The 12,281-nt window shown below is 42.9% G+C and overlaps 1 protein-coding gene across 2 annotated transcripts in view; it reads right to left on the bottom strand.

The window, feature by feature from the left end:
- Positions 1 to 2,642: 2,642 nt before the first annotated feature.
- Positions 2,643 to 12,281, bottom strand: part of TGDS (TDP-glucose 4,6-dehydratase) — a 34,789-nt gene continuing 25,150 nt past the window's right edge. For both annotated transcript variants that reach the window (XM_075590863.1, XM_075590862.1), the window contains exons 8-12: positions 11,798 to 11,841; positions 9,481 to 9,646; positions 8,764 to 8,822; positions 7,985 to 8,082; positions 2,643 to 3,123 (exon numbers count right to left, since the gene is read on the bottom strand). In XM_075590863.1, coding sequence (XP_075446978.1) covers positions 3,047 to 3,123; positions 7,985 to 8,082; positions 8,764 to 8,822; positions 9,481 to 9,646; positions 11,798 to 11,841 — 444 coding nt within the window. In that variant the 3' untranslated portion in view covers positions 2,643 to 3,046. The remainder of the gene's footprint in view (positions 3,124 to 7,984; positions 8,083 to 8,763; positions 8,823 to 9,480; positions 9,647 to 11,797; positions 11,842 to 12,281) is intronic.

Below are 12,281 nucleotides of genomic sequence, written 5' to 3'. Positions count from 1 at the left end.
ATTTTTGCATCCATATCCAGCACTTGGCTTCTCCCTGCTGAGCGTTCCATGCTGCAGCTTCACTCACACATACATCGTGTGGCCGTCGCATTCCTGACGTCATCAAGTGCTCGTGCTCGTGCACCCGCACGGCTCGCGTGTCCGTGCACGCACTTGCCGGCCTGCACGCGCGCGCTCCCGAGCGGCTACGTGCCCTGTACCCTTCTCCGCAGTATCCTTGATACACTTGCGGTCCTCTGAACCTCCTAGGTTCACCGCGGATTCCTGGGGTAGTACCGCCGCGTTGTTACGCTGTTGCGGTCTGTAGAGCTCCTCCGCTCGCAGCTATTGCTGCTCCCCCTTCCGCGTGTGGCGGGCTGCCGGGTACCTTACCGCAGCGTTCAGGCGCTTATGCGGTGAGTCTGGGCCTCCATGGGTCCCTGCTGCAGCTGCTGTGCGCCTCGTATCTTGGGCATTGCACTAAGTTTTCCTCGCGCTGCAGCCGTTTCCCCCCACCCAACAGGGGCACCCCCGACTCTAAGGGGTCTCCGACTTGCCCCCCGCAGGGCGCACCGCGGAGCTTCAGGGGAGAGAGGTTGAGACCCTGGTTCTCTGCACAAAGTGCAGTAGGTGAGCCCTGTTAAAAAATAACAAATCCTACACCTAGCTGTGAGGACAGGAAAAAGACTGGTGTGCAGGTAGAGGGAGGGGCCTTATATGGTCTACCTGCAAAAGTCTACTTCCTGTCCTACCTAGAGTGAGAAGGGATTAACCCAATGGTGCCCACTGCCAGGGTGATCAGGAAAATACATTATTGATGCAATTCATGGCTCAACTATTAAAAGAAGCCCCAGTTAATGTTAGATGTGGGGACTAATACTGCTGTACTACGATACCATCTCATAGGTTATTCTTTTCATGCTCTTACGGTCTATATAGAACTTGAGGCAATGTTTTTAAAATGAGCACGAAGCCTTTAAAAAAACACGAACTTTTTTTTTCTGGCTGTTTTCGTTTTTCATTTTAAAATATACTTACCTTTAAACAGACTCAAAGCTGCAGTATAGTATTTATAGGGTATCCTCCCCAGCTTAGGCTACGGCCCCACTGGTCATGCCTGCACGTGCATCAGAGCGCCTGGCGGTGCGTTAAGATGTGCGGTCTAGGGGGAGCAATGGGATGGATGCGGGAGGGGGGGCCATGACAGCAAAGCACAGCCTGCCATTGGTCTACACTACCTGCACTCCCATTGGTCTACACTATCTGCCCTTCCAATGGCTGTCCGACCATGCGATAGCGTCGCTGCAAGGAAACACAAAATTCTTGTCGTCCCTGCCAGCGGTCACGTCATCGCGTGCCCACACAGATACGGCGACTGAGGCCTGCCCAACAGGGGGCTGTTCTCTGGTGTGGGGCCCGCACCACCAGAGACTCAGCCTTACTCACACATGCTGCATGTCAGCAGCCAGCAATGTGTTATCATGCATCCTGAGCGTCTCTGATAAGGTAATCAGTGAGATGGGAAGAAAAAAAAATGAACATATGAAAATAGTCTGGTAAAAAAAAAAAAAGAAAAACAAAAGAAGGACTTGAATAGAAACTAATTCTTTGGGTCAGAACACACCAAATCAAAACATATCTTTATTTCATATAGCGCTTTTCTCCCAATTGGACTGAAATTGAAATCACTTCACAATTACAATATAGTGCACAGTACATAGCACTGCAGATAGGATTTTTACGGACACAGTCTCTGCTCTGTAGAGATTACAATCTATCACTTTTGGTGCATGAGACATACAGTAGGGAGATAAAGTGACTTGTCCAAGGTCACAAGGACCTTACAAGCTGGAATTGAACAAGGCTCCTCTGCGTCATTGTTTACAGTCAGTGTGAGAAGACAGCAGATTCTCTCAAATATTAAGGCAGTTGGTGTGGACTAAAGATAAAACAACAAATAACACCAATTGCAGATGTGAGATAACATTAGTATTGGTGATTTGCATTTTCTGGCTAGATCATTTATGCTATATTAGAATCAGAATAATCTTTCATTGCAACAGTTTTCATCATTAAACAGAAATAGTTAGTACAGGACTCAAGCTAACCAATACCTAGGGCATAACTATTTTCTCCAAAGGGACGAGATCAGAAAAGGATTCGGAGCCTAAGGGCCACAATCTTATTGTAATTTACTTTGATACATGAAAATGTATTTAACCATTTTACAATCATTTATAAAAACATTTGTACCATATATAATCAACATTAACTTAAATTACAACTTCGATGCTTAAATAACCGCATGAAATTTGTCATGTTGGATGTAGCATTGGGCTTCTCTGTCTGTAGCATGAAATTTCCAGGGGCCACATGAAATCCCTTTGTTGGCACCAGTTAGAGTCCTGAGCTAGGGGAGAATCGAATAGCCTGTTAGTGCCATGATCTGTTCTACTCAAAGAGGTCATGGGAGGCAAGATCAGATCATATGATCACATGATCTGACAATTATGTTCTGAATGAAATAATCTATTACAAACATTGTGGTTTATTTCAAACCGAGACGAAACATGTTTGCAAATCGCACGCCATGTTGAATTCAGCAAATTAATTAAAAAAACATTAGTAAAATCAACAAATCATTAAAAATAATTGCAAGACAATTTGGGAGGAGCACAGAATTTGTGTATTTGTTTCCCATAAAATAGCAAGTACAGTATCTCTGGGGTCCCTGGAACTAAAAATAACATGACCCCTTTATTCACAATCTTTAAAAAAATGTTAAAAAAAAAGAAATAAAAACTTGCCATTTCAAATAGCAAGAAAACAAAATGTATAAAATAATGCTTTGGTTGTCTTTCATACCCATGGTTTGTTATTTGAACCGCATTTCATTTTGCCTGTAGCAATTCTAACACCATCTCTGTGATCTTGCGTGTACATCATTGCAAAATTGTCCTAAAAAAGGTAGAATTATAATAATCCTACTGCTTCTTTTCCCCATGATTCACTTCTTGTTCCTAGGGCTCTCGTTCCTATGATCCACTTGTTCCTAGGACTCTTGTTCCTATGATCCACATGGAAATGGCTCCAGTGCCTTTTCTGCATACTTCCAGTTGTGAAAATTATTTTTGTACCATTCAACTATTAAATGAAGAAAAGAAAGTTCAGTTAAATATGCTAAGGATCCCATTTGTTGCTAATCACAATTAAATATTTATTCAACATTTAGTCAAGTTTCATGCCAAATAAACATTTTTAACCGTTCATATACATTTACAGTGCTTTTTCTTTGATACACTTGCCCATATGATTTTTCTTTGATACTCACTTTTCCTACTTTATCCACTGTGGTGCCTCATGCAGTAAAATGCACACACAATCAGACAGGATTCAGAATAGAATTCATCAGGCTATTTAATCCACTTTTTTTCATGACATTGCAGACATCAAGAAAGGTTAAAGGGCAGATTAGTCAAGCAACGGTATGAGTTGGTGGCACACGATCCAGCGTCAACTGCCATTGACTCAAAGTTAATGTTGGATCAGGTGCTAACCCATACCCAGCGTTTGATGCCACTTTCTGTATGAACCCATGATGTGTGTAGGAAATCTTGCTCGGATTCCCTACATCCAAATTTCACTTCATTCCTCCTGACTAATTAGTATTTTCTTCTTCTTTCTTGTTTCAAGCACTCAATCCTGACACTTTGTGCAGACTCTGATAGCTACTTTCAATATATTTACTGGCAAGGCTAAGATCAATTAAAAAGATGGAGACTGAAACAGGAGAATAATGTATGAAATGCTTCTAATAGTTCAAACACACAAAAAGGTTCCCAGCACACTGAAGTAAGGAGATCTAGACAAAATGATATAGCCCAAAAGATATCTATATTTGAAAAGAAAAAAAAATGCTACAGGATATGCTGCAGTGAGGACAACAAAATGCAATGAATAATCTGTATTGACCCTGTCAGACATGAAATATGGACAACGCCAGAACAAGTGTATATACAAAATGACAGATAAAAACATACATGGGAGAGGGGGAGGGGAAGGAAGGGGGGGAGGGAGGGGAAGGAAGGGGGGAGGGAGGGGAAGGAAGGGGGGAGGGAGGGGAAGGAAGGGGGGGAGGGAGGGGAAGGAAGGGGGGGAGGGGAAAAATAAAAATAAAAAAAAGGAGGGAAAGGAGAAACCCCAGGGGAAAAAAAAAAAAGGGTGAAGCAAGATGAGGGGGGCAACGTTTTGGGGCGTGGGACCTTTCTTCAGGCCCGTCCCACAGACCCAGGGGGTCTATGGTACTTTCCTTCAACCAACCACACACTCCTCCCTTAGAAAGAATAAAATGGTATAATACACAATAATGTGTGTAGAATCAGTCAACTCTAAATGTAAGCAATGCACAGTAGAACCACATACAGGCATACCCCGCTTTAACATACGCAATGGGACCGGAGCATGTATGTAAAGTGAAAATGTACTTAAAGTGAAGCACTACTTTTTTTCCACTTTACGATGCATGTACTGTACGGCAATCGTCATATACGTGCATAACTGATGTAAATAACACATTTGTAACCAAAATAAATATAGTAAGCTTTATAGAAAGAAAATCTTTAATGTCAGCTGATTTTTTTCTTACTAGTGCTGGCAGATGCAAAATGGATGAACGGAAAATTATGTAAAAATTATGTCAATTACCCCACTCACTCAATCCCCCCCACAAAATACATACCAAAACCCCCCACCCCTCTAAATACATGTAATCCCACCCCGCAATACATAATAAAAATACCCGATCCTGCCAATACATTTTAAAAAGACCCCCACCGCCTCAATACATTTTTTTAAAAAAAAAACACCGCCTCAATACATTTTTAAAAGATTCCCCCCCCCCCCCATACAAAAATCGGGCCGCACGGGTAAAATCACCACATCTCCTCCAACATCCCTCATATCACCACCCTGCGTCTCCCATATATCACCCCCACTGCATGTCCCTCACATCACCCCCCCCTGCATGTCCCTCACATCATCCCCCCCGTGCATGTCCCTCACATCATCCCCCCTCTGCATGTCCCTCACATCATCCCCCCCTGCATGTCCCTCACATCATCCCCCCCTGCATGTCCTTCACATCATCCCCCCCCTGCATGTCCCTCACATCATACCCCCCCCTGCATGTCCCTCACATCATACCCCCCCCTGCATGTCCCTCACATCATCACCCCCCCTGCATATCCCTCACATCATCACCCCCCCTGCATATCCCTCACATCATCACCCCCCCTGCATGTCCCTCACATCATCCTCCCCCCCTGCATGTCCCTCACATAGCCCCCCCTGCATGTCCCTCACACCCCCCCCCCCTGCATGTCCCTCACATCATCCCCACCCCTGCATGTCCCTCACATCATCCCCCCCCTGCATGTCCCTCACATCCTCCCCCCCCTGCATGTCCCTCACATCATCACCCCCCCTGCATGTCCCTCACATCATCCCCACCCCTGCATGCCCCTCACATCACCCCCCCTGCATGTCCCTCACATCATCCCCCCCTGCATGTCCCTCACATCATCCCCCCCTGCATGTCCCTCACATCATCCCCCCCCTGCATGTCCCTCACATCATCACCCCCCCTGCATGTCCCTCACATCATCCCCACCCCTGCATGCCCCTCACATCACCCCCCCTGCATGTCCCTCACATCACCCCCCCTGCATGTCCCTCACATCACCCCCCCTGCATGTCCCTCACATCATCCCCCCCTGCATGTCCCTCACATCACCCCCCTCCCTGCATGTCCCTCACATCACCCCCCCATGTCCCTCACATCAACCCCCCCTGTCCCTCACATCAACCCCCCCCATGTCCCTCACATCAACCCCCCCCATGTCCCTCACATCATTCCCCCCTGCATGTCCCTCACATCACCCCCCTCCCTGCATGTCCCTCACATCACCCCCCCATGTCCCTCACATCAACCCCCCCCCCCATGTCCCTCACATCAACCCCCCCATGTCCCTCCTCCCTTTCTTCCCCTACCTGAAGCAGCGTGCAGGTTGCGGGCGGCAGAAGCATGGCAGTAAGCGGAGGCTCTGAGCGGGCTCGGGGGGGGGGGGGTGATCGGAAGAGCCAGGCTGGGTGGGGGGGTGATCGGAAGAGCCAGGGGGGGTTGGGGGGTGATTGGAAGAGCCAGGGGGGGATGGGGGGGTGATCGGAAGAGCCTGGGGGTGGGGGGGTGATCGGAAGAGCCAGGGGGGTGGGGGGGTGATCGGAAGAGCCAGGGGGGTGGCGGGGTGATCGGAAGAGCCAGGGGGGGTGGGGGGTGATCTGAAGAGACAGGGGGGTGGGGGGAGTGATCGGAAGGACCAGGGGGGGTGGGGGATTGATCGGAAGGGCCAGGGGGGTGGGGGATTGATCGGAAGAGCCAGGGGGGTGATCTGAAGAGCCAGGGGAGGTGGGGGGTGTTCGTAAGAGCCAGGCATTGGATGAGCCGGGGAAAGGAAGAGCCAGGGGGAAGCTGGGGAACTGAAGAGCTAGGGGAGCCGGGTAAAGGAAGCGCCGGGGAGAGGAAGAGAGGGCACACCGCCGCAGCATGCGCACGCTGCCCCCTGGTGTCCGTACTCGCGAAGCATGTGTACGTACACAGGGGGTAAGGTGCAATTTAAAAACAATGTACGTACTTGTGAGTGTACGTAAAACGGGTGTACTTAAAACGGGGTATGCCTGTATATCAAAAAGGTGAGACAACTGATCTATACTAGAATATGTAATTTAAACACCTTTATAACTGTACTGATAAAGGTTTGTGGTCACAGTGACCAAAAAGACTCACCAATAAAGGGACTGTAATCCCAAGGGGGATAACCACTTATCACAAAAGCAATAGCATAGATTAAACAGAAAACTATAACAGTAACTACTGAGGAGATAATACCATAAGGTGTAATCAAGCATGTGAGGAAAGGCAAGCTACAAAGCAGGTAAGGCAGGCTTAGGTAATGAGTCCTCAGTCTACAATACGTGTCCTTAGGAGAGAGCCAGCAGTCTGGATAGGGTGACATCTTATGGGATTATTATCTCCCCAGTAGTGACTATTACAGTTTTTCTGTTTAATTCACCATGCTATTGCTTTTGTTATAAAATTATCTCCTTTGGGATTACAGTCCCTTTATTGGTCAGTGTTTCTTATCACTGTGACCACAAACTGTTGTCAGTAGTTATAAAAAGGAGTGTTGGTTACCTATTCTAGTGTTGATTAGAGTTCTCACCTTTTGACATACAGTATGTAGTTCAACTATGCATTGCTTACATTTAGATGTGCTTGATTCTGCACTCGTGTATTTTACCATTTTATTCTTTCTAAGGGAGGAGTGTGTGGTTGGTTGAAGGGAAGTACCATAGACACCCCTCCATCCCCATTTTTTCCCCTTTCCCCACCTTCGTTCCCTCCCCCCTCTCAAATTTGTATTCGTCATTTTGTATATATACTTGTTCTGGCGTTATCCATTTATAACAGGGTCAATATAGATTGCTCATTGCATTTTGTTGTCCTCACTGCAGCATATCCTGTAGCATTTTTTTTCTCCAAACATAGTTATCTTTTGGCTTATACCATTTTGTCTAGATCTCCTTACTTCAATGTGGTGGGAAACTTTTTGTGTTTGAGATTGATTTACTAGGAGAGTTTAGAGTCCCTCCACTGTTCCCCTGCACCTACATCAAACTTTTTCATTCAGCATACTACTATTTGAGTGCTGCCTATACCGTGTAGTTTTTGTATGACTTCTAATCGTTATTTGTGTAGTAAGGTCACACATGAAGGAGGAACATCTGCTGCCTTAACAAGTTGTGTGTACAGCATCTTCATGTTAATAAAAGCCATAATCACATTTAAAACCACATACCAGTATTAAAAAAATAATGTTATAAAATGGATTGACCAAACAGATTTTCCACGAACAATGCAGCTCTCTAAATGTATAAAAAGCCAACGTACTTGTCTTTTGAATCCCTTCTTTCCAATGCACTTTAGGTCGCCATCCTAATCTGTGCATTTTTTCTGACTTCATTGGGTATCGGAGATCATTTACAGGCCTGAAGAATGTATAGGATCCCAGTTAGGACAGTGGGGAGGAAATGCAACATGTATATGGTACACAGCTTAAATGGTGGTTGTTTTGAACGCACTACTGTAAATGACAACCCAAATATTTATAAACAGTCGCAAATAATATTTATGGCAAACTGTCTATCTTATAAGCAATATTTAAGTTGATGGTAACATTTGCTGTGGAAAGAGGGTAATAGAAAAAGTAGGTAAACATAATCGTCGAGCCCATTTAATCCCTTCAATGCTTGAAGGAAAACACACTCCATGCCTAGCAAGCACTTACTGGATTTATAAATGCAATTTCCGATATTGCAGGAAACAAAAGTAATCTTGTAACCATTGAGCACCTTTAATAGGAAATTGACATGTATTTAGAGCACAAATAATTGTCAAATACATAAGAATGTACTTTTCAGTTCTGTTTTATATTGTATAAGCCGGTCACCCAAACACTACTTCTGTTACTCTGGCTGTGTCCATGTTTGCCAAGGAAACACACGGCCCACATTATCTAGTAGTATGCGATATGTCATTTTTTACATAATGAATGTGCATTAGTTATGTATCGGTTACAGTGATGTATTGTGATCAAAAGGAGACTATCAGAATAACAAAGCAAAATAGAAAAAAGAAACTGTTAATAGAAAAAAAAAATCCATTATTACCGGTCATTTACATAACAAATCCAACCGTCTGTTTCAGATTCTGATGCTGTATTTTTTATCTTTGAAGAAAATAAGAGAGTTATACCAAAAACAATAAACCTCAACTGGAAGACTATAATGTTCCAGTGAACCACAGCCAACCCAAGTGACCAATAGCTAGCTAAATCAGTTTATAACCACAAAACTATAAAACTTTTTTTTCCCCAGTGTGGAGAATCCGTGATATAAAACATAAGACACTTCTCATAATTTATAGTTTGCTTAAATGTTAGTTCTGGGTAAATAGCTTATGTGCAGATTGTGGTCATTTCTTACTGTAAAATAAATGGTCATATTCCTGGTTATACTGTTGGAAGGCAATTATCGTTTGGCTTCTTGTTGGTGTTTGAAGGGTTTACCTGCTTAAGCGTCAATATTATTTCCATGGTAAAACTGAACTATTTTTTTTTTTAAGCAATACAACTGTTAGAAGTTAAAGAGAGAAATACTTGTCAGTTTTACACTGTATTGGAGGGTATGTCTTGACATTTTGGTCAAGATTAACTAAAACATCATCGCACCATCAAATGAATTAAGGGCTTTAAAGAAGCAATCCCTTCTAGGAATAGTAGTGGTATATTTGGATGTTTAAATATAGGTTACTGACACTTACCTTGTACTTTGTTTTACACGCAAAGGTTTATGGCCGGTTTAGCTCTGATATGGTCTGTGACTTACCATTTGGATTAGTTCTCTAGCAAGCTCAGAGACTGATATTTCAAAACTGGTGCCAATGTTGTAAATTTCTCCAATTGTCCCCATTCTTAGAATGGTCAGTAATGCTTCTACTACATCTGTGGCATAAATAAAATTTCTCATCTGCCTTCCAGTGCCATGGATACAGCTTCAGGTGCACAAGAAAGCAAAGGATAAAAAGACAAAAAGTAATACAATGCATACATTAGGTAACTGCTTAGTACTTATAACAGGGACAAATTGTTATTCTATGCAGCACATCTCTTTGGTCTACAGATTTCCCTTTTATTTGACATATATGTAACCCTTATTTTGCACAAATACGGTTTCACCCTAATTTTGTTATAACAGGACGAAATGTTTCAGCGCAAAATTGTCTTCACCAAAGTAATATCGTAAAATCAAAGGATCGCCGACTACCAATTTTCTGTTGGGAACTTTGCTTTAATCCCCATGTAAAATATGACATCCCTTAATATTATTACTTACATTACAACTGGTGTGGTTGCAAACATTTTACAATTAGGTGAAACTTTGTTTTAATCCCTGGAAAAACAGAAACCATCCTAACAATTTGCTTGCATGAAAACTACTTTAAAAAGGTGCAGTCCCACGTATCTGCCTGTAAATCAACTACAGGCATACCCCGGTTTAAGGACACTCACTTTAAGTACACTTGCGAGTAAGTACATATCGCTCAATAGGAAAACGGCAGCTCACGCATGCGCCTGTCAGCACGTCCTGAACACCAATACCGGCTCCCTACCTGTACCGAAGCTGTGCGCAAGCGGGGAGACTATAGAGCCTGTTACAAATGTGTTATTTACATTAGTTATGCACATATATGAAGATTGCAGTACAGTACATGCATCGATAAGTGGGGAAAAGGTAGTGCTTCACTTTAAGTACATTTTCGCTTTACATACATGCTCCGGTCCCATTGCGTACGTTAATGCGGGGTATGCCTGTATTTCTAAAGAATTTATAACAGTTTCATTAGTTTTCCTATACATATCTAACCGTATAATTGTAAATGTTTGGCTGCTTTTATTTTTTGGGAAATTAATTACAACTTGAATTTCTTAGGGGCTTGTGAATGTGAAAGTATTTGTCAATCAAGTGTTTTCTTTGCCCTTAGAGAACCAATAAAGTTAAGGGGAGACTTAGGCTGTATAAGCACTCGCTGATCAAAATAAGGACATCAGACAAAAGGGAGCACCAATTAATACAGTCCAGCTTTGTGTAGGGGCTGGTTTATTGTTGATGTGTGAACACCGACTCAACCAGGTCAACACCATCCCAACTGTCGAATGGTGGTGGGAGCAGGAAAGTAAACCACTCCCACGTCTCACCTCTCGATATTTATATAATAACCTTAACCCTGCACATCACTTCTGGTCTGGAGGCGTAACCCGAAAAGGATTCATTTGATCGAGTGTGAAGAGCGATCACGTGATAGGTCAGTGCCAGAGGGTCCAAGGCCACAGAGGTGACAGGACCCTCTAGCACAGAGAGGGTTAACAAAATAGTTATAAGTGTCAGATTTGGTTAAAAAGGGCAATCAATATTATTTAATTGATATCCCTAGGTACTAATTCATGTTGGTCATAGGGAGGATAGCACCTTTAAACAGGATCTGTAACAAGCGTATTTAGACTACATGAGTAATACGGGTGATTTCTGCCACCACCAGGTTTATTGCCCTAGTGCCGATAATAATGAATTAGAAGATTAGCCCATTCAAAAGCAGAAATGACAGCAAAGCAACTTCTGTTTCTACGACTATGAACTAAGCCGAGTCACGTAATGTTTGACTTATTAGACAGCACTACAAAAGAGAACTGTATCCAATGCAGTGACACCCAGTATTTATAAGGAGTAGTCCATTTTTATGAGATGTACAAAACTATAAAAAAAAATGCAAAATAGCAACGTTTTTAGGAGCTTGAAATTTGGCAAGCTTTCAGCACAACATCCCTGGCCTGGGCCGTGAGCAAAACATGGTGAATGCGCTTTTATTTATAAGCGAATGTATCGATTTTAGAGAACATAGCAAATTAGCATATTATACAAAATGTAAATGCATATTGACTAAATGTGTGGCGAATCATGACAAGACTGTGTTGTTTTTGCTTTAAAAAAAAAAAAAAAAGGAAGGGCAAATGATGCCTGGTTTGAGATCTTGAGCAAAAGTTTTGTACATCGCCAATTCTTATCCTTTCATTTGATGGGCACATACTCACTCCATCAATGTCCCCCAAAAGAAATACCATTATTTATGAATGGTCAAGATACCTACCATTTTCTGTTGTGCTGCAACAAAGAAATAAATTTGGGTATAACCTAAAAAACAAACAAAAATAAGAGAATCCCTATTATAGTTTTGCATTAAAAAAATAATAATTTGCTGTCAAAGTAATTTACCTTTACCAAAACCGTTGAAAAGAATTTAAATGTGTGTTTAAACAGGGATAAATACATCACCAATAAAAATAAATACGGTGAGAAAAGAGCCCCTGCCCTGAAGACCTAATACTGAGAACAGGTAGCACAAATGATACACTAAGCTATAGGGACTCAAAATACATACAATGGGAGTCTTGCGCAAAACTTTAAAGAGCATCAAAATCTGCAAAGAATCCATTATAAGTGATGAATGCCCTTAAAACATGCCGGGGGGTGTAATTACGGGGGATAATTGCAGGACTCCAGGTGGTTTGAGCTGTGTGAATTTAAGCTTAAAAAAGGCAAAATGCCATTAAGATCTGACAATTACACAATTT

The sequence above is a fragment of the Ascaphus truei genome, chromosome 3, assembly GCF_040206685.1.
Source record: "Ascaphus truei isolate aAscTru1 chromosome 3, aAscTru1.hap1, whole genome shotgun sequence".
NCBI lineage: Eukaryota > Metazoa > Chordata > Amphibia > Anura > Ascaphidae > Ascaphus > Ascaphus truei.
This window is presented reverse-complemented; position numbering and strand designations above follow the sequence as displayed.